The sequence below is a fragment of the Centropristis striata genome, chromosome 18, assembly GCF_030273125.1.
Source record: "Centropristis striata isolate RG_2023a ecotype Rhode Island chromosome 18, C.striata_1.0, whole genome shotgun sequence".
NCBI lineage: Eukaryota > Metazoa > Chordata > Actinopteri > Perciformes > Serranidae > Centropristis > Centropristis striata.
Window position 1 is genome coordinate 5,912,108 of NC_081534.1, and position 17,483 is coordinate 5,929,590.

The following is a 17,483-nucleotide window of genomic DNA, read 5'->3' on the forward strand; positions in this document are numbered from 1 at the left end:
AGTTAAATAAATAACACACAAAGGTGTACGAACTAATTATGCAGATTTAATATTCAAGAAGCTTCCAGAATATTTTCTTTTTATGACAAGATAAACTTTTACACTTATTTGGTTTTCAAGAGCTCTCAACGCCACTGGACAGCAAACAGAGAAGTCTCTGTTGAGCCTAGCTCCCTCTAGTGGTCACATGTGTTACTGAGCTTGTTAATATTACAAAAATAAAGAAAGTGCTTCAACTGTTTTTATAAATATTTTAGACATGGTAACATATAAACCAGAGTGTTCCATAACAAGGTTCAATCACACTTGGATTCAACACATTCGGGCTACTCAGCATTAAAGCATCAAAGGGACAATATAGAGATTTTATAGGTAAAATCTGACTTTCACTCAGTCATAACAAATACAAAACAAAACATTTACATCATCCATAAGCCTCTATTGGTTTTTGAGTTGAAAAAATGTCTAAAATATCTCTAAAACATACTCAAAGCTGTTAGTAGAGCACCATGGCACTACAGTGAGTGTCCACCACAGCAGAACTGCATTTTGTCAACATAAAATTAAAGAAAAAACATGGTTCGATGCTCAGGCTTCTTTAAGGTAAGCTCTCATTTCAAAGCAGCAACATGTAACCATCACATCTGAATAGGCAGCCCTTTTCAACTTACTAATAGAAAAATAAATGTGAAATTAAACTCTGGTTATCTGCACTACTGAGGCTCTGCATTCACACCACATCCACTCGGCCTTGCATATCTGGATCCAGTCAAACATATTCAAGTAACGGCTACAACTGCATGAGTCCATAAATTGAGGTGTGTGTTAAGTGGAGGTTTCTATGGCTGTGCTGGGGCTTTGGCCGGGGGCTGGACTGGATGGGACGGAGGTGTCTGGGCTCCCAGGGGTCCGTAGGTTAGATTTCCTCTTCCCGTTCCGCACTGTGAGCTCCTCTTTGGCCTTGAATGTCAGAGGCACAAAGCCGTCTGGATCTGCCACAAGTACAACCCACAGTGGACCTGGAAAAATGACAAGACTGTTAGCATGAGCACGGCTTCCATACACGTTTCATTCACGACTGCAAAATGTAGGTTGTGTTGATATAACTTGCTGCTGTGTGTTAGTTTAGTGTTGCTACAACAACAAAACGCTATGCTCATTAATTGGCAGTAAGCTGCTTTTGTTTAAAACCTTGTAATCTGACCAGGGCTTTCAATCACTTCCAATTATAGTTTGAGTACGGTAACAGAACAGCAGTGCTGAAACGTGTTGTCTACGAATGTACGATAAAAAAGTACGTGTTAAATCAATGAAAATACATTCTGAAAAGGTAGCTTGAAGGTTTAAAAATGCTATAAAGAGTAATCGCAGAGAGTTCACCTTGTGCAACTGAACTATCTGATCACTTCAAGGTGACCTAGAGGAAAGACCATCATACAAGCTTTCTGAAAATACCCACAGAGGAGAGAAGTTCCCAAGTTATAAGGTGTTTAAGTATTCTCTGTATACACTCTCCGTGCCACAACATGGTTAATCTTACAGGCAAGAGGAAGGTGGCTTAGGTATGCTTCGTAGTAAAGACAATCCAATTCTAAGGTTTAAATGGAGTTAGAAAACCAAACCTGGAAGTACCATTTCAAAGAATGGAATATACATACCGTACATCATCTCCACAATGGTTAGGTTGAAGAGGTCTTGGAGAGCACGCAGACACAGCTTACCCTCACACAGCAGCACAGGCCTCCGCTCATCAATGAACACATTTTCTGATAACTGCTTCTGCATGTGCACAATGAAGGAGAGAGAAAAGAGAAACAGTCAGCATCAGATATAAATAAAAAAATTCAAGCTAAACGATTTTAGAGCTCGACTGATTTCTTTTACAGAACATATATAGAGAAAAAAAACCATGCTGGGGGTGATTTAGAAATTATGTTAGCTATTTATTTTAATTCTCTCTCATCTTTATTTAAATGGCCCGCAATTGACTGATACAGAACATACAATACTCATGCTTATCAAGCTATTTATTTTTTTTTTTTTTAACTTATTCTTATTTTCTCTGGTTTCCTTTTCTAGATTTAGTTGAAAGTAACACATTGTATGTATAATAAAAAATACATGTTAAATATTCTTTAAAGAAGTTATTTGATTAAAAAGCTGACTTCTGAGTAGCATTGCAGAGTCAAATCAGTGCAAAATCCACATAGAAAAGGTCTATTTTTATTCCAGCTCTGACACTTACTGTATTGACTGCCATATCATATCATAATAAACAAATTTGAGGGGGAAATTGGGGGAACACACCATGGTTGTGTGTCTGTAACACGTTAAACGATTCCAGGTATTTCCACTGACTTATCCTCAAAGTACAGATTCCCGCTGATTAAGCTGTTTAAGCCTCTGGTGTTAAAGCTGCTAATGATGAGATTGTAAAAAGAAAGGGAACCTCTTCCTCTATTATCCCTGCACAGTCAGTTAGAAACACACACACAGAAGAAAATGTAATTACTGTACCTGACATGTGACATTGACATAAGGGGGTTCACAGGCATTTGGGTAGACAGTCAGGGCCTTCTTGCCATTCTGGGTATAATCTCTGATTTCTGTCAGGCACTGCTGTACATCTGCAAAGCGCGTAAAAAGCCTCTCCATGTTGTGGACCAGCTGCTCCAGTGCTCGCTCCTTGGCGGGGCCCGACGTCTTCTCAGGCATGGGCAGCGTTGGATCAGTGTGGAGTTTGTCGGACGGCTCCAGGCGAGGCGAGCTGGCCCGGCTGGAGTCCCTGCTGATCTGGCCGGCCACAGCCAGGCTGCTCATGCGGTTGATGTGGTCCATGTCGAAGTTCTCCACCGTGATGGAGGAGGCACTGGACGTGGCTCTGTCTGATGCTCGGTCGGAGAAGTCCACGGAGCTGGTGACGGGGCTGGGCTCGCCGCTCCTCACCTCCTCCACCAGCCTGCGCCTGTTCCCTGGTGAACGAACGACTCCCCCTCCAGGCAACACCAAGTCCTTAATCCCAGTGCGCTCCCTGTCATCCTTAGACAGGTGCTCCGAGTGTCTCCTAATCCCTGCGCAGAAATTAGACTCATGGTTGTGAGGAGAGGGGGATGGCGTGATTGGAGTCTCTCCATCGAGCATCAGTTCTTTAGCCACGAGGCGAAGAATATATTTATCTGTGTTAGAAGATGGAAGGAAGGCAGGGTCGTTAGACTTCTGCCTGCCCACCATCAACAGCAGCATCTTGTCATTGAGGAAGCACACTCCTTTGGGCCTCTCGTTTGTCTGCAGGGAGATCTGCTGAATGTTTGGCATGGCAGACGCTGTGATGCAATACACAAGCACCATGTTGCAGGTGTTGGAAGCCACCGCAACTGTGGAGCCACGTGGGTCAAAAGCCACAATATCTGGAACCAAAATCCCTGGGATGCTAACCTTGCGGCTGGTGGTGACTTTACGCTCATAGGTGACCAGGATGAGGTGTGAGGAGTCCTGCCCAGAGCCCGTCATGGTGTCTCTGCGGCGCAGGTGGATGAGGGGGCTGGGGTCGGAGCGACGGTGCTTCGCCAGGAGGTGGGTGAGGTCCAGAGGGCCGGAGCTGGCGATGTAGGACCTCTCTGATAAAGATCTCCTTCTTGAGTCCACAAGGTGGTCTTCTTCTGACATGACCACAGGGCTGTGGCTCCGCAGGGACTCCCCTTCAGGCTGCATGTCGAAGGCTATGCCGGCGTTTAACCCGCAGATTTTATCCAGAGGCAGCTCTGTAGCCACAGCCACTTGAGCATCCCCCGTGGTCTCGATGGCACAGATGTAGCCTCCAACATCGAAGACGGGGCAGAAGGAGCAGGCCACCAGACTCTTCTGGATGTCATTCCAGATGTAGGAGTGAAGAGAACTTCCTATAGCCACCACCAGGCGTGTACCATCCTTAGTCCAGCATGCACAGTGGATAAGTCCACTACCTGTGATGTCTGCTTTAATTCTCCTGTTGTCCATCCGCACGGAAAACAGCACAGAAGTATCCCTCTTGGTCAGCACGGCTAGGATGTCCAGTTTAGGATGCCACACACAGCCCTGGGAGAGCAAGGGGAAAGGCTCGCTCATCTCACAGGTCTGAGTGCACAGCAGCTTGTTCTGCTCAAGCGCACTGAGCTGCAGTTGCCACACGGTAACATGTTTCTTGTGCTGGACAGCCAGCAAGGCTGGGGAGTCGGAGCAGCACAGCGGGCCCCAGAAGAGCCCAAAGACATGCTCAAACTGCCCGATGACGTTTGTGTCCCCAAAATTCAGCTCGCCGTTGACGAAGTAGAGAGATGTCAGGCAGACCTGCTTGCCGTCAGTCCATGCTATCCCGTGCACAGGGTGGATGGCTTGGTGGAGAGTGTTGAGACCAGTCCGAAGCAGCTTTGCCTTACCAAGATCCATCCTGGCAGGTATGAAACAGCTTGTTCAAAGGGAAAAAAGAAAACAATATGACTCAGAAAGTTAACATTGATGACAGAGACCTGTAGCTGGTCAGAGTGGGTTCTGCACAAGAGTAGCTATTGTTGCCTTTGCCTATACCTATGCAGCTTAAGAATAGGAAAAGCCTCTCGTGTCTCCTTCCAAGTACATGCCTTAATCCCCTCTGCCTGAGCTGAGGCATTGGTGACGAACACTTATAGCTGCTTACGCCTGAATGACCTTAACAACACACCAGTCCTGTTAGGACCTCGGGGCATTAACAATACTATGTGTTGAGTAGGAGTGTCTCATCACAGCCTTTCCTCTTTTAGATGTGGTGAAAATGCCAAGATAGCTTGAGGTCAGTTGGGTCGTCCTCTTAGCAAGGAGAGATTATGGTCCTCATCAGATGTCAACACAACGACAATGGAAATGTACTTAAAATGAGGTGTTAAATAGCAGTTAACTATCATTTACAATGGTCAATTTGAACACTGGAGAACATTAACTTGAATATGTAAATGTGAATTAACAACTGTAACAAAAGGTAATAGAAAAAACAGAATACTACCTTACTGGCGAGGTAATATTATATTGTAGCTGAATTAGAAGGTAATGAATTTAGCCACAGTTATGAGACAATTACATTTTCTGATTCACACTCACTGCATATCATATGAACTAACGTGTATAGCATGCTAGCTAACAATGAGTGAGAAATGCACATAAACATGCAATTTTACAATAAATGTACCTTAAGAAAACACAACCCTTTCATGTAGAATCCACGTGAAACAGTGATAGCGAGTTTCTCATTATTAAACCACGTTTTGTCAGGTAAAAATGTGTCTGAAACGTTCATTTCTATTTGACTCGGAAGCAAAACTACCGGATCGTGTCGGTGCATCATGGGATATGTAGTTAAATTATAGCCGTATTGTTTTTTTTGTTTTTTTTTGCCATTTTGTCCACTCGAGGGCGCTGTGTGTGTGTGTGTGTGTGTGTGTGTAAATATAAAATACTGGGCATTTAAAGCAAACTAAAACAAGCGAAATATTGACTTTAATAAAGCAAATATATATTCAGAAAAATAAAAAATGGCATAAGATAACGGCTGGTACGTTCACAAGCAGGAAGCATAGCCGCTGTGTATTTTTTTATTTTTTTTATTTATATCAAACAGCAATACAATGCACAGTTACAAAGAAGAAACGAGTTACAGAAAGATAAACAATGCAAAAAATAAAATAAAATAGAAGTAAATAATATTTAAAAAAAATAAAATTGAAGAAATGGAAAAGAATGAAACAAAAACAAATAAATAAACAAATAAATAAATGAAGTCTCAATTCTTTCCTGTCTACAAAACAAAAAAACTGTGAAGATAGCTAAGATATTCACTGCGTTTAATGTCTTTAACATGTAATCTTGCGTCTGTTTCTTGTATTATTTATTTATGTGTGGCTCCAGTATTTTATTTTATTTTTTTCATATCTTTATTTAAGAATGAAAGAAATACAGGCATTCAGTATATAAACAAGATATAGGCTACAAAGAAAAATGTCAGTTACAGTAAATCAAATACAGTATATAAAAATAAAATAACATAAGGCACATAGGGTATAAGGTGCTTCTCCTATATTATTCTGGGGCTCCTGAAAATACATTTTTAAAGTGTAGCAGAGTGCGTTCACATTTTTTATTTGACGTCAACTCTAAAGTTTCCATATAACATTTTAATTCTCTTGTGAAAACGTTGAAGTTGTGTGGCTCCAGTGTCAAATCAAATCAAATCAAATCAAATCAAATAGTCTTTATTGTCATTATATAGTTCACTATACAACGAAATTGAAAGTGCCACTGCATATGGTGCATAGTTATGACAATCATAACACAAAACAACATGAGTAAAAACATTTAACCCTATAAAGCCAAGTGTATCATATTTGATACACAAGTTTTTGAGACCTCTACATCATCAGTGTGATATTATTTTCCTGAAAAACCTGATGTATACATGTGTTGAAGAAAAAAAAATGAGCAACAAATTGCACAAAAATACAAGATATAGCAAAATTTATATGTAGGTTCCACTGGTGGATCAGTCATTGCTGCGTGAAAACTTCATATCAGCAGATGTATGATGTTGCGTTATATGGAAAAAAATATTTTGCATGTTTGAGGAAAATATTAAAAGAAAGTAAAGCCTTAAAAGGTTAAAAATGTTGGGTTTTATATGTTTTTGTTAGTTCAAGAAAAACAAACTGTGAGCAACAAATTGCACAAAAAGAACTGATGTATCAAATATCATACAAATTAGAATCATATATCCCTATTGTTTTTGGATTTTTTTTAAAATTATCTGTCAGCAGGTTCAATAAACACTCCAGTTTAAAAAAAATAAGAATTTTCTGGCAATTATTTAATGGTTCAGGCTTTATAGGGTTAAAAAAATACCGAGCTAAACAAGGACAAAAACAAGAACAAGGACATGTGATGTAATAAATAAGTATAAAAATAAATAAATGGATACTTAAAATGCTATAATTCATACATGAGGTAAATTGAGTGTTTTGCACATATCAATTGCATTGCACGTGTCCGTTTTATGTGTTTGACAAGGCTGCTGAAGACGTCGTACGTCATGGAGTTGAAGATCTCGACGCTGTCTCTCTCCCAACCACAGAATATCTTGGCTGTCCCGTGGTTGTGCTGCAGCTGCGGGTTGGTGTGTAGTGGTCGCTGAATGCATGGTTTCCACTGATATAGCCCGACTTGTAGCTGCAAAACGGGTAACATTGGCAGTCGAAACGGCTTTTTAGGCTTTATGTTTTAGAACTAATTTTTTTTTGAAGTAGTACAACCATGGGCGTGGAAGTCGAGACAATATCTCCCGGCGATGGTGAGTTGATTTATCCGCTCGTGTGTGTTGTGATGCGGGGGTGGTGGTGGTGGTAGTGGCGGTGCTGGGGCTCGGTGCGTCCCCGGAATGTCGTTCAAATGTTGTTAATTAGCGACATTATTTACATAAAAAAATTAAGTTCAGTGTGAGGAGAAGGTATCGTAATTTATTTGTTAGATGGTTAGGAACTAGCAGTTGTATTTTATTTTATTTTTTATATTTAAGGGGTTTGTAAACCCCATTTCCCCCCACTGTTAACACTGATTCCTCCACGATATGTTTCTAGAACTCTCCATACTTACTGATAAACGGATTTAAAATTGCGGATTTGCACACTGGGTACATTTTTTCAGACATGCTAAATAGTCAGCTGGAGTTGCAACACCTAAAGGCTCATTTCTCTCAATTTAACACACTGATAACACGTTTAGGGGCATTGGATAGCCCCTTGCCCTGAATAGAAGCCTCCAGTGTTAAGTTTATAAATGAGGATGACTCATAACAACAATGTACAGTCATGGAAAAAATATTAGACCATTTTTTTCAATTTCTTGTTAATTTTAATGCCTGGTACAACTAAAGGTACATCTGTTTGGACAAATAGAATGATAACAACAAAAACAATTCATAAGAGTTTAAATTTAGAGCTGATATGTAGACATTTTCCATCGTTTTCTTGGTAATAACTAAAATCATACCCAGGAAAATGGCTAGATATCAGCTCTAAAATGAAACTCTTATGGGCTTTTTTGTTGTTATCATCATATTTGTCCACAACAAACACATGTACCTTTAGTAATACTAGGCATTAAAATTAACAAGAAACTGACGAAAACAAGGGTGTTCTAATTAATTTTTCCATAGCTGTATCTGCAGGGATAAGGAGAGCATGACGTTCCTGCCAGGAACACCTCACCAGACTAGTCATTGTTAATCTAATCCTGACAGGTTTCTGAGGTGGGCAGACACACAATAACACTTGTTTTCTCTGTCTACTCAACAGGAAGAACATTTCCAAAGAAGGGCCAGACATGTCTTGTTCATTACATAGGTAACTGACCTTTTCTTTGCTTTTGTCAACTGTGGAACAAGACATCTTTCCTGTGTCGTTGTTGAGAGAGGAAATGTATCCCTGTGTGTGTGTGTGTGTGTGTGTGTGTGCCTTTTTGACAATATATGTAGAACAACAGGGCTCAGTTTGCAGCCAAGCTCTCACAGTGTAGACAGTCTGTGAGACATGTATGCACCTGTGTGTCGCTTTAGGTTTCATAGACAGAAGGGAGCAGCCACCACGCCAAGATAGTATTATTATTCTTTTGTTTGGCAGGAGAACTTTGGTATCAGTGCCATTTAGAGGCTGTTGCAACTTGCACTGTGTACTTCACATGTGCACACACGCACACACACACACACACTTTATTTTTCCTGTTTGTCTTCTGTCAGTTTGCCCAATTGTGAGGCGGGGCAGTAAGACACTGAGACGTTTGGGGAAAAAATTTGGGTTATTTGGTGCCCGGGGGTTGGCAGTCCAGACAACTAGGTCAGACAGAAAGTAAACAAAACCTAGTTCACAGTCATCAGTCTGTCTGAGTATCAGTGTGTCTATACAAGTTATAGCTGTTTAATAACTCCCTGGCTCTGTCTTTGTAGAAAACAGGTTTGATTGTTTGTATTGTATGAATGTATCGGCATGCCTGGATTAGTCTCGAGCCAATTCTTGTGTGTCACTCATGTTAGGGATTTCCTGCGCATCATTTAGACAGGATTCACATGATCTTCTAATCTGTTATGATACAAATTACTTGGCTGGACTGACCTTATAGTATTTAGTTTGTAGAAGAATTTTGGCTTTGTTTGACTAATGTGAGTGATATTAGTCAGGCCAAGTCTGGAAAACAAATGTTGTATTGTTGAACTATTTGGGACAGTGGATAAAGTAACCAGATTTTCCTTTGGGCCTGATCTCTGCAGAGACACAATACATCTCTGTCTGGAGTCTGCGAAGGGGGGTTTGAAAGTGGCTCGGCTCACTTTCCTTCAACCTGCTGTAATGTTGTTAATAAAATAGCAAACCCCACCTGAACCCTATCCCCACTCTTGGAATATACTTATTACAGATCCTGTGCTCCATTGTCATTAAAGGGATAGTTTGGATTTTGTGGGGTTGTATGAAGTCATTTTCAATAGTCCGTGTATTACCTGCAGCAGATGGCGGTTAGCACGCCCCCAGTTTAGAGTACTGGCACGGAAGCTAAATTTACCACTGTGGACGGGGGCCACAGCAATATGTATTTTAGACACGTAAAAAAACAATAAATCACCCTTTTACGTTGCTGTCAGAGATCCCTTTCCTGGTGGGTTTGAAGATGGATGGATATAATGGCGTCAGTTCCCCATTGGAAATGTCTGACTGCAAGGTAAAGCAGTGAAACTATTCTAAATATAGCATACACTTGGGTGACTATTTGGCTAAAGTACACTTTGCTGCTGCTTCCATCCACAGTAGATTGTTTAGCTTCTGTTACGATACTCCAACCTGCTTGACTCCAAACTGTCTACTGTAAGTATTACACTGACTATGAATAAGTTCCTCATAAAAAGGTCTTAGGAAAAAAAAAGAAAATTCTGAGCTATCCCTTTAAAGTTCTGCTGTACTGCTCACCCCCCTGAATAGAACAAAAGTGGCCACAGTGTCCCGCCTGTTACCAGGACTCTTTGTTTTTTCCTTTTTGACTCACAGGATTTACCCTTAAACTCTGGTATCTTAGCAGTAATGGCGCCCAAAATACAGAGTTAAGCCAAAGCAAGGACCTTGTTCATGGAACACAAAAACAGCTATAAATATGTTGTTATATCAGCAGGGGAAATGCTTTCACAGTGGGTAGATTTAAAAGAATGTACCAGTGTTTAAGGCAGAGCTGTACACGGTGTGATAATAAGACCCTAAGTGTTTAACACACTCCAGGAGATTATCTGAAGAATGTGGTTATCTAAGAGAAAAGAGTTTTTGTATTGTAATAAGGAGTGTTTGTTGCACAATATGTGCTTCATAGTAACACCTGTGTGCACCTGTAAGCAAGCCACGTATATTATAATCTCATTTATTGTTATAGATCCTATTTTTTTGGCATTTCTGCATCATCATTGCAGCCGGGGAATGATGCTGTATGTTCATGCTTTTAATAATATGTTTTGTAGAGATCACACATTTCAAACAGTATAAAACAGCACTGCAGTGGCACCTTATACCTATATGTAGTCTATTTATGACATCAAAACCTGCCAAAAATCCAGACAGTTTGGCTTAAGCCACGGTTTCTGAATAGAAACTGTCTGCACTTTTCTGTGGATTTAGCGTTTTAATGCTTTCACAGTATTTATATAGCACCCAGACCAGCTTTATAGTTAAAGACATGAAAATATAGGTCCTTTAACAAGCAAAAACTAAGCCAGAACACAGATGACATAATTTTATTTTTTCCCCTGTTAATTGGCATCGTCAGCCAGTGTGGGTTAGTTATCCAGGAATGTGTATAAAACTGAAACTAATGAGGACTAAAGATTACATACTTACTTCTCAGGTCAGTAGGCTGTAGTAAAGACGGACATTAACCCACATTTGTTTTATTTAAAAGCTCAAATACAAGATTAGTTCAGGATCTGTTAAAGATAGTGCTGGTAATAGAGGTTAGCTGCAGATCTGGTACATAAGCCTGTCCAAGACATCCAGCTGGCTCTTCATGCAAGACCACAGGCTGCACCCTGCACTGCGCCCTGCACTGGTGTTGGTTTTCCAGATAGCAGAGCTAAAAGAAACTGTAAGGCTAAGTGATTTCCCAATACATAATAGGATTGGAAACCACTCTGTTTCCAGCATTTAACATTAGGGAGGCTCCATCTAAAAGACTCTCTCTCACTGCTGTGAATTTAAACATGCAGACACACACATGCCAGAGCACACAGACACACAGATATGTGAGTGACCCCCCTCCCTGACTCTAGTGAGAGTTGTAGTTTCCAAAATTAGCTGAGTGCTAATTGCCACAAGGCAGGTAAGGACTCTGCCTTGGACAAAAATAATTAGAAAAGCTGCTCACTCCTTCCCACACATTCTTTTTTCTGTCATGCTTCACTGCCAGGAGAACAGCAGCTTTATCAGAAGCACATCTCAGAGCAGTGTTGCACAGACAAGCAGTGTGGTGTGGGTCAAGTTGGCCTGAGACGTGTTATCATCTGTTTGACTCTTGGATTATCTTTCACTGGCCTTGCTATGCCTTCACACATGTACGCACTGAGCTGCACAGTCCAATTCCAAATGCATATGACTGACCAAAAGCTGTAAAGCTGATGGTGAGTTACCTGATTCGAGGGTCGATCATAGATTTGAGGAGCTGTTAGGCGTTTATTGCGTAGAGCTGAGCCAGCGTTCCTGCAATCCCAAACTCATTTCTCTGTGTCAGGCTGTTACTGAACGAAGAAATGGAAGCAGATCTGATACCAGTCAATATAAAGAAAACCACAGCACCCTGTGGGTTTCTGTGATTGATGAAGTTTGGCACCAGGCTGTGGTGATAAACAGCCTTGTCGGCCTTCACTGACAAGGCACATGAGCTTTTGGAGCAACAGGCTTACTGGATATGATGTCATGCCTAAAAGTGGACGTCATTCCTTACCATGTTTGAGCTCCAGACTTCACCATGAAACGTGCCGAGGCTGAGAACTAATGGCCATTAGTGTGTGACACAGAAATAGATGGAGACTGAAACACAGGGTTGTGTGTCAGGAGAGGCCAAGAGAGAATGTTGTGATTGAATTCTGTGGGAAGTGTTCAATCCCAACATCGTAGAGCTAAAGAAAGCAAGAAGAGAGCTGATATACAACTTTTTTTAATGTTGGTTTGTTCGCAGCAGGATTAAAAAAAAAAAAACCTACTGATTTTCAATAAAAATTTGTAGCATGGGCAAAGGAAGAACCAATTACATTTTGGAATTATGGGGCAGATACACATTATGTTTTATTTTCATTTACATTGAGAGATATGGCATTTGTGCTGCATTCATGTGCTGTCAGAATAATCAGAAAAGATGAGTTTCTGATCTTTATTCATGATTCATCTGATCCATTTCCTTTGCTCCTCATTCATGCAAATACTGGAAGCAGATATCAACATGTTGTTGAAACACTTTGAGAAATAAAATACAAATGCAACAGCATAAAAATAAAACACGACTTCCCAGTGCAGGTAAAACAGTAACAGCAAATACCTTATGTAAACTCTGTGGTTCAAGGTACTATGTCAATAAAGTTATTATTATTAAACATATGAAAACATATGAAAGCCATGTCTGTATTACGTTCAAGGATGCATGCTGATGTTTGACAGTATTTATCATGAGCTTTTCACAGTGGGGTAATCAAATATGGCTTTAATGAAATAAAAATATATAAAAGTAATACTATCTGTGCCATTACCAATCATATATAGTTTGATATTGAGTTTAGTTTGACTCTTAGCAGCTTGTATTCTGATAGAGAGACTAGGCAGGGTATCTTGTTGCAGCGCTACTGAAAAGATGGGAGAGATATGGGGAGAAATATGACAGCAGTATTAAAGCACAGGAATAATTATCCAGCTAACACAGCTGGTCCACTGAAGAACCAGGACACCTCATATCTTGTTTAGAATGAACACTAGTTTGGCATGTATATGTATAAGTAATTGTTAAGCCATTGGTGAAGACTAATTTTCAGCTATCTGTGCTGCAGCCTTGAATTTTTTTGTTTATTATATTTGCTGAAAACACTCCAAATAACACGTCTCTTGATTTATTAACGAAGCATGAGCAATATTTTATTCTTTCCATTGAGACGTGCGTGCTCGCAGCTGTGAAATGCAGCAACACATTTAAGTTTGTCGTAGACAGATAGCTTTACACGCATCTCATTTCATCCACAGTTGGGCCAAGGGGGGGTTGTTTTGCTGGCAGCCGTCCTAGACGGGGGTGAGACAGGATACAGTAAACTGAGTAAAAATAACCCCACCCCTGTGTGCCACAGATTTTTTTTGCAGATCTAGCCAGAGCACTACTAAGTGAAAGCTTTTCATGAGGAGAGAGTCTGGGAGTCAGCCTCAGGAAGGGACGGGCCCTGCTTTATTTTTGCAGAGACCCCACCCATAAGCTGCCCCAAGAGTGATAACAGAGCACTGATACAAGTGGGGTGTAGGAGTCGTTTTGGATGTTTTTACTTCCCTGCATGATAAAAGTCTCACAGCCATGACTGGAACATTACTGCACCTGTTTATATTCTCTCTTTATATATCTTGTAGCAAGATATGAAGGTAGTGTAACACAATGTACAAAGCATCAGTTAAATATTAGAATCCACATCTCCTTTTTGTGCAATGCTGCTGTGCATTTCTTTCCACAGGAAACATGGAGCAGGTGGTGGTTTCTCCATTGTTTTTTTTCTTTCTTTCTCAGGCTGGTTTTAGCCAGTTGCCACTGTGCACCACAGTCCCTGTTGCTGTTGTTCACTCCACTGCTTGGATTTGTTAGCAGAGTGTTAATGTTTCTTGTGTAGGCATTCACACCAGTAGCCTCTGAACAGACACCACAACCAACCAAAGACTAATTAGTGCGACGCCCAGGATATGATCCCTCACTGGCTTTCCACCTGTGAACATTGCCAATTGGTATTTCCTTGCAAGTCGCTGCCACCACTGCCAAAAACTGAACCCGCATTTCTGCAGTTGACGCAAGAAGGTTTTGACCTGCAGCAGGTGGTTTCTGCCTCCGTGTGTGCACTTGATGACTCCATGGTTTGGACCGAGCCCAGCCCGCTGATATCTGGCCTACTGTGATTCTTGGAAGTGATGGACCTACTAAGTTTAGGGGGAATGAAAGGGGAGAAGCAGTACAGTACCAGCATTTATATGACTAGATGACTTCAGTTAGCACACAACTTTAAATGCCAAGTATTCACACTTGTTGAATTACGACAGAGAAAGATAAATCAAAGGACTATCGCAGAGCAACCTCCAAAATGCAAGAGGATGTTGTGGAAAGTTTCTGCATGACGGCACTTTGACTCACTGCTGCATGACTGTAAACTAGTCATAAAAAGTTTCAACGTGCATTCATTGTAGGGGTGGACATAAGGTCATGTAAATTAGATTTTATGCCACTATACATAGTGCCATGCACCAATTTACAATTCACGGTATGTAAGTATAATAAAATACAGCCTAACCTAGTAAATTTTTCAAATATGTATTCTTCTGTATTTACAAGGTGCACTTGAATGCACCAATTGTGTAGTCTCAGCATCCTTGGATTCCCTCAAGGGAGAGTGACAATAGGAAGTCTTGAGGGGCATGTTAAACTGACTGAAGAAGTGGGGAAAGTGTCTTGGGTAGAGTTTAATGGCTCCAGTGTTGTTATCTGAGCGGTTGGTCAGTGTCCTGAAGGAGCACAGTCCTGCTTTGCTCCGCCTTTGTTACCCTTTTCTCCCTGTGGTCTAGATACAGGCAAGCAATGGCCTAGTTAACTTAAAAATAATCCACTAAACCAGGCCAATGCTTCCTGATTCACATTCCCTTTGTTCATTTGCGTAATTGAAACAGACCCAAGATCCCGATAAGAAGCCCCGCCAGAATAATTCCTCAGACTGGAGCCAGAATGACTATATTCCTTTAATCTTTCCAAAACATTAGCTACTGGGGACAGGGCGTGCATTGATCTGGCATCACACTGTGATAAAAGACGGTAATGAATTATGTTTAGGTGCAGTACTGTTAGTCATAAGAGCATTTAACTATACAAATATAAAAAATGTCCATAAATGTAGATTCTTAACAAAATGCTTCACTACTCTCTGAATTTTGGTAATGTGATTTTTCTCTGGCAGGTATGCTGCAGAATGGGAAGAAGTTTGACTCCTCCCGAGACAGGAACAAGCCGTTTAAGTTCAAGATCGGAAGAGGCGAGGTCATCAAGGGCTGGGAGGAAGGAGTAGCACAGGTAAGAGGGGAAAGTTAAAGCTGTGCTTCTTTAACCTTTGCCTAGCTGCAGTGAATGACTAATTTCTTCATTATATTACCACACTACATTAAACCCTTTAAATGCAGCTAGATGCCTATGTATTTATTTATATTTGTCAATGCCAATACTCAAACTTGTGTTTTCATAATAAGTGATTAGGATTGTTTTGAATGATTTTAGGTACATTTAAGTGCTAAAAGCAAAAGAAGACTCAGCAAGCAACAGTATTTTTAAAGTAGTCTGAAAACTACCCAGCATCCCTCCATGCCACAGCGCATGGAGCGCTCCCATCACAGGCCAGATGATTCGAGCTCCATTCAAGCTCCTCGTTGGGAGAACCTGGGCTAACCTTCCCTTTAGTCCTGAGAGAAAACCACAAGTGAATTTCAGCCTGCATGTATGTTTTTTTTTTCAGTCTAACATTGTTGTGATGGAGCAGGTAACAGCAGCGACAAGTCACTGCACATTTCTCTCTGCTACAGGGAGAATTAAATGGGAATTAGTGTCTTGTTTTTTTTTTACTGTGTATCAAATTTGGTATCGAGTGTCGTGAAACTTCAGTGGTATTGATATCGACTTCTAAATTTCTGGTAGGACATCCCTAGACAGGTATGCAGTGTCATTTGAAATTTCACCTGTCAGCGTTTGGCTATCAGGTCTCAATCTCTGAAGTCTCAGATGTAGGATTTTCCCTCACAAACTGTGAACACACTATCGCCACCAAAACTGTGATACTAAATTTAATAGAAACCAGTGATGTTTAGGATTAAAAAACTGCTGAACTCATGTTTTCTTTTATCTCCTTTGCTTCAGATGAGTCTGGGCCAGAGGGCAAAAATCACCTGCACACCAGATGTGGCTTATGGAGCGACGGGTCACCCCGGGGTCATCCCCCCCAGCGCCACACTTATATTCGACGTGGAACTGCTCAAGCTGGAGTGATGCCTGAAGTTAAATACAAAGGTTGAAGCTTAATCAGGCTGCGTTCACCACAACCTGTTTCCACAGGGAGACCATACCAGGCTGCTGCCTCCCACCATCCACCTACTCTTCTTTGATTTCTACTGTCTTTTTTAGTTCAGTATTTAAAAGTTTCTGCTGCTGCTTTGTTGCCATCTTTTCATAATAGATCCTGCAAGACTTTTTTCACATACAACTGTTTGTTTCTGTTTTAGTCAGAGATGCTATTTGTTTAATTTCATTTAAAGTTGTAAATTTTGTTGAACCATGAGGAAATCGGTCATCTGATAAAAAGTCGTACTACATTGCAATCAAAACATATACTGCCTTACAGTTTCAATAACAGAGGAAGGGTACATATGTTGAAAGTACGTCACTTATGCTCTGTATCTTAACTGGGCATTATATACCACTGTCTGCATTGCCACTTTGATAAAGGTTTGTCCTGCTGAATGCTCTGAATGATGTTGCTATATGTAGTATGTTTTATATCCCTCATGAACATTTACTGCAAGTGTACCCTACACTATATAACCCAATCCAATACTGTACAGTACTCTATGAGAGCCGCCACTATGACAGTTTATCGACCAACTCTTGAATAAAAATGGCATGTATTGTGTTGAAGTCTGTGTCCTCTGCGTGATTTGTGACTGAGTGATTAAGTGATAATAGAAGTAATGCTAATTGAGTCACAATATGTTTTATAGCATGTTAGACAGCAGCAACATTGCCTCCTGCTGGCAGATTTTATAAGTGCACATCAGTGCAGGCTGAATCTGAATTATTTATAACATTAAAGTATTTACTGTATATGGGTTTAAATAAAAAGTTTGATCCCGATGTGATATGTTAATAATTTGGACAATGATATAGTATTTTCTGATATTCAAAGGTCTGCCACGATAAAATTTTGATTTGATTCAGTTAAGAGGACATGAGACAATATTATCTGCCCATATAACATATAAAATTACATTTATAACTCACAAAGAGTAATTAAAATATGATATGACAATTTTATTAGTGAGTTATTCCAGACATTTAAATATTTAAAAATAAATGTTAAAATTAAATATAAAGTTGGAATTTCAACATTAAGGTGTATCTTAAAGATACTGTGCATCGATAGTAAT

The 17,483-nt window shown here is 40.4% G+C and overlaps 2 protein-coding genes across 2 annotated transcripts; one reads left to right on the forward strand and one right to left on the reverse strand.

Annotated features, from left to right (window-relative positions):
• Positions 1-29: 29 nt before the first annotated feature.
• On the reverse strand, positions 30-5,331 carry wdcp (WD repeat and coiled coil containing). Its single transcript, XM_059357060.1, has 4 exons — positions 5,198-5,331; positions 2,518-4,444; positions 1,659-1,779; positions 30-1,019 (listed from the first exon to the last, which is right to left on the reverse strand). Exons 2-4 carry the CDS (start codon positions 4,423-4,425, stop codon positions 826-828), a joined length of 2,223 nt encoding a protein of 740 aa, XP_059213043.1. The 5' UTR covers positions 4,426-4,444; positions 5,198-5,331; the 3' UTR covers positions 30-825.
• A 1,772-nt stretch (positions 5,332-7,103) lies between these two features.
• Positions 7,104-16,974, forward strand: fkbp1b (FKBP prolyl isomerase 1B). The gene is made up of 4 exons (XM_059356766.1): positions 7,104-7,345; positions 8,349-8,396; positions 15,254-15,366; positions 16,201-16,974. The coding sequence occupies exons 1-4, from the start codon at positions 7,309-7,311 to the stop codon at positions 16,327-16,329; spliced, it is 327 nt and encodes a 108-aa protein (XP_059212749.1). The 5' UTR covers positions 7,104-7,308; the 3' UTR covers positions 16,330-16,974.
• Positions 16,975-17,483: the final 509 nt, after the last annotated feature.

Excerpts from the sequence above, each read along its gene's own strand:
- wdcp (XM_059357060.1), bottom strand. The coding sequence starts at position 4,425 with ATGGATCTTGGTAAGGCAAAGCTGCTTCGGACTGGTCTCAACACTCTC. Across the intron at positions 1,780-2,517 it reads ATGTCAATGTCACATGTCAG|AAGCAGTTATCAGAAAATGT; the intron begins GTACAGTAATTA and ends GTGCACATGCAG. Across the intron at positions 1,020-1,658 it reads CATTGTGGAGATGATGTACG|GTCCACTGTGGGTTGTACTT; the intron begins GTATGTATATTC and ends TCATTTTTCCAG.
- fkbp1b (XM_059356766.1), top strand. The coding sequence starts at position 7,309 with ATGGGCGTGGAAGTCGAGACAATATCTCCCGGCGATG. Across the intron at positions 7,346-8,348 it reads GACAATATCTCCCGGCGATG|GAAGAACATTTCCAAAGAAG; the intron begins GTGAGTTGATTT and ends TCTACTCAACAG. Across the intron at positions 8,397-15,253 it reads ATGTCTTGTTCATTACATAG|GTATGCTGCAGAATGGGAAG; the intron begins GTAACTGACCTT and ends TTTCTCTGGCAG.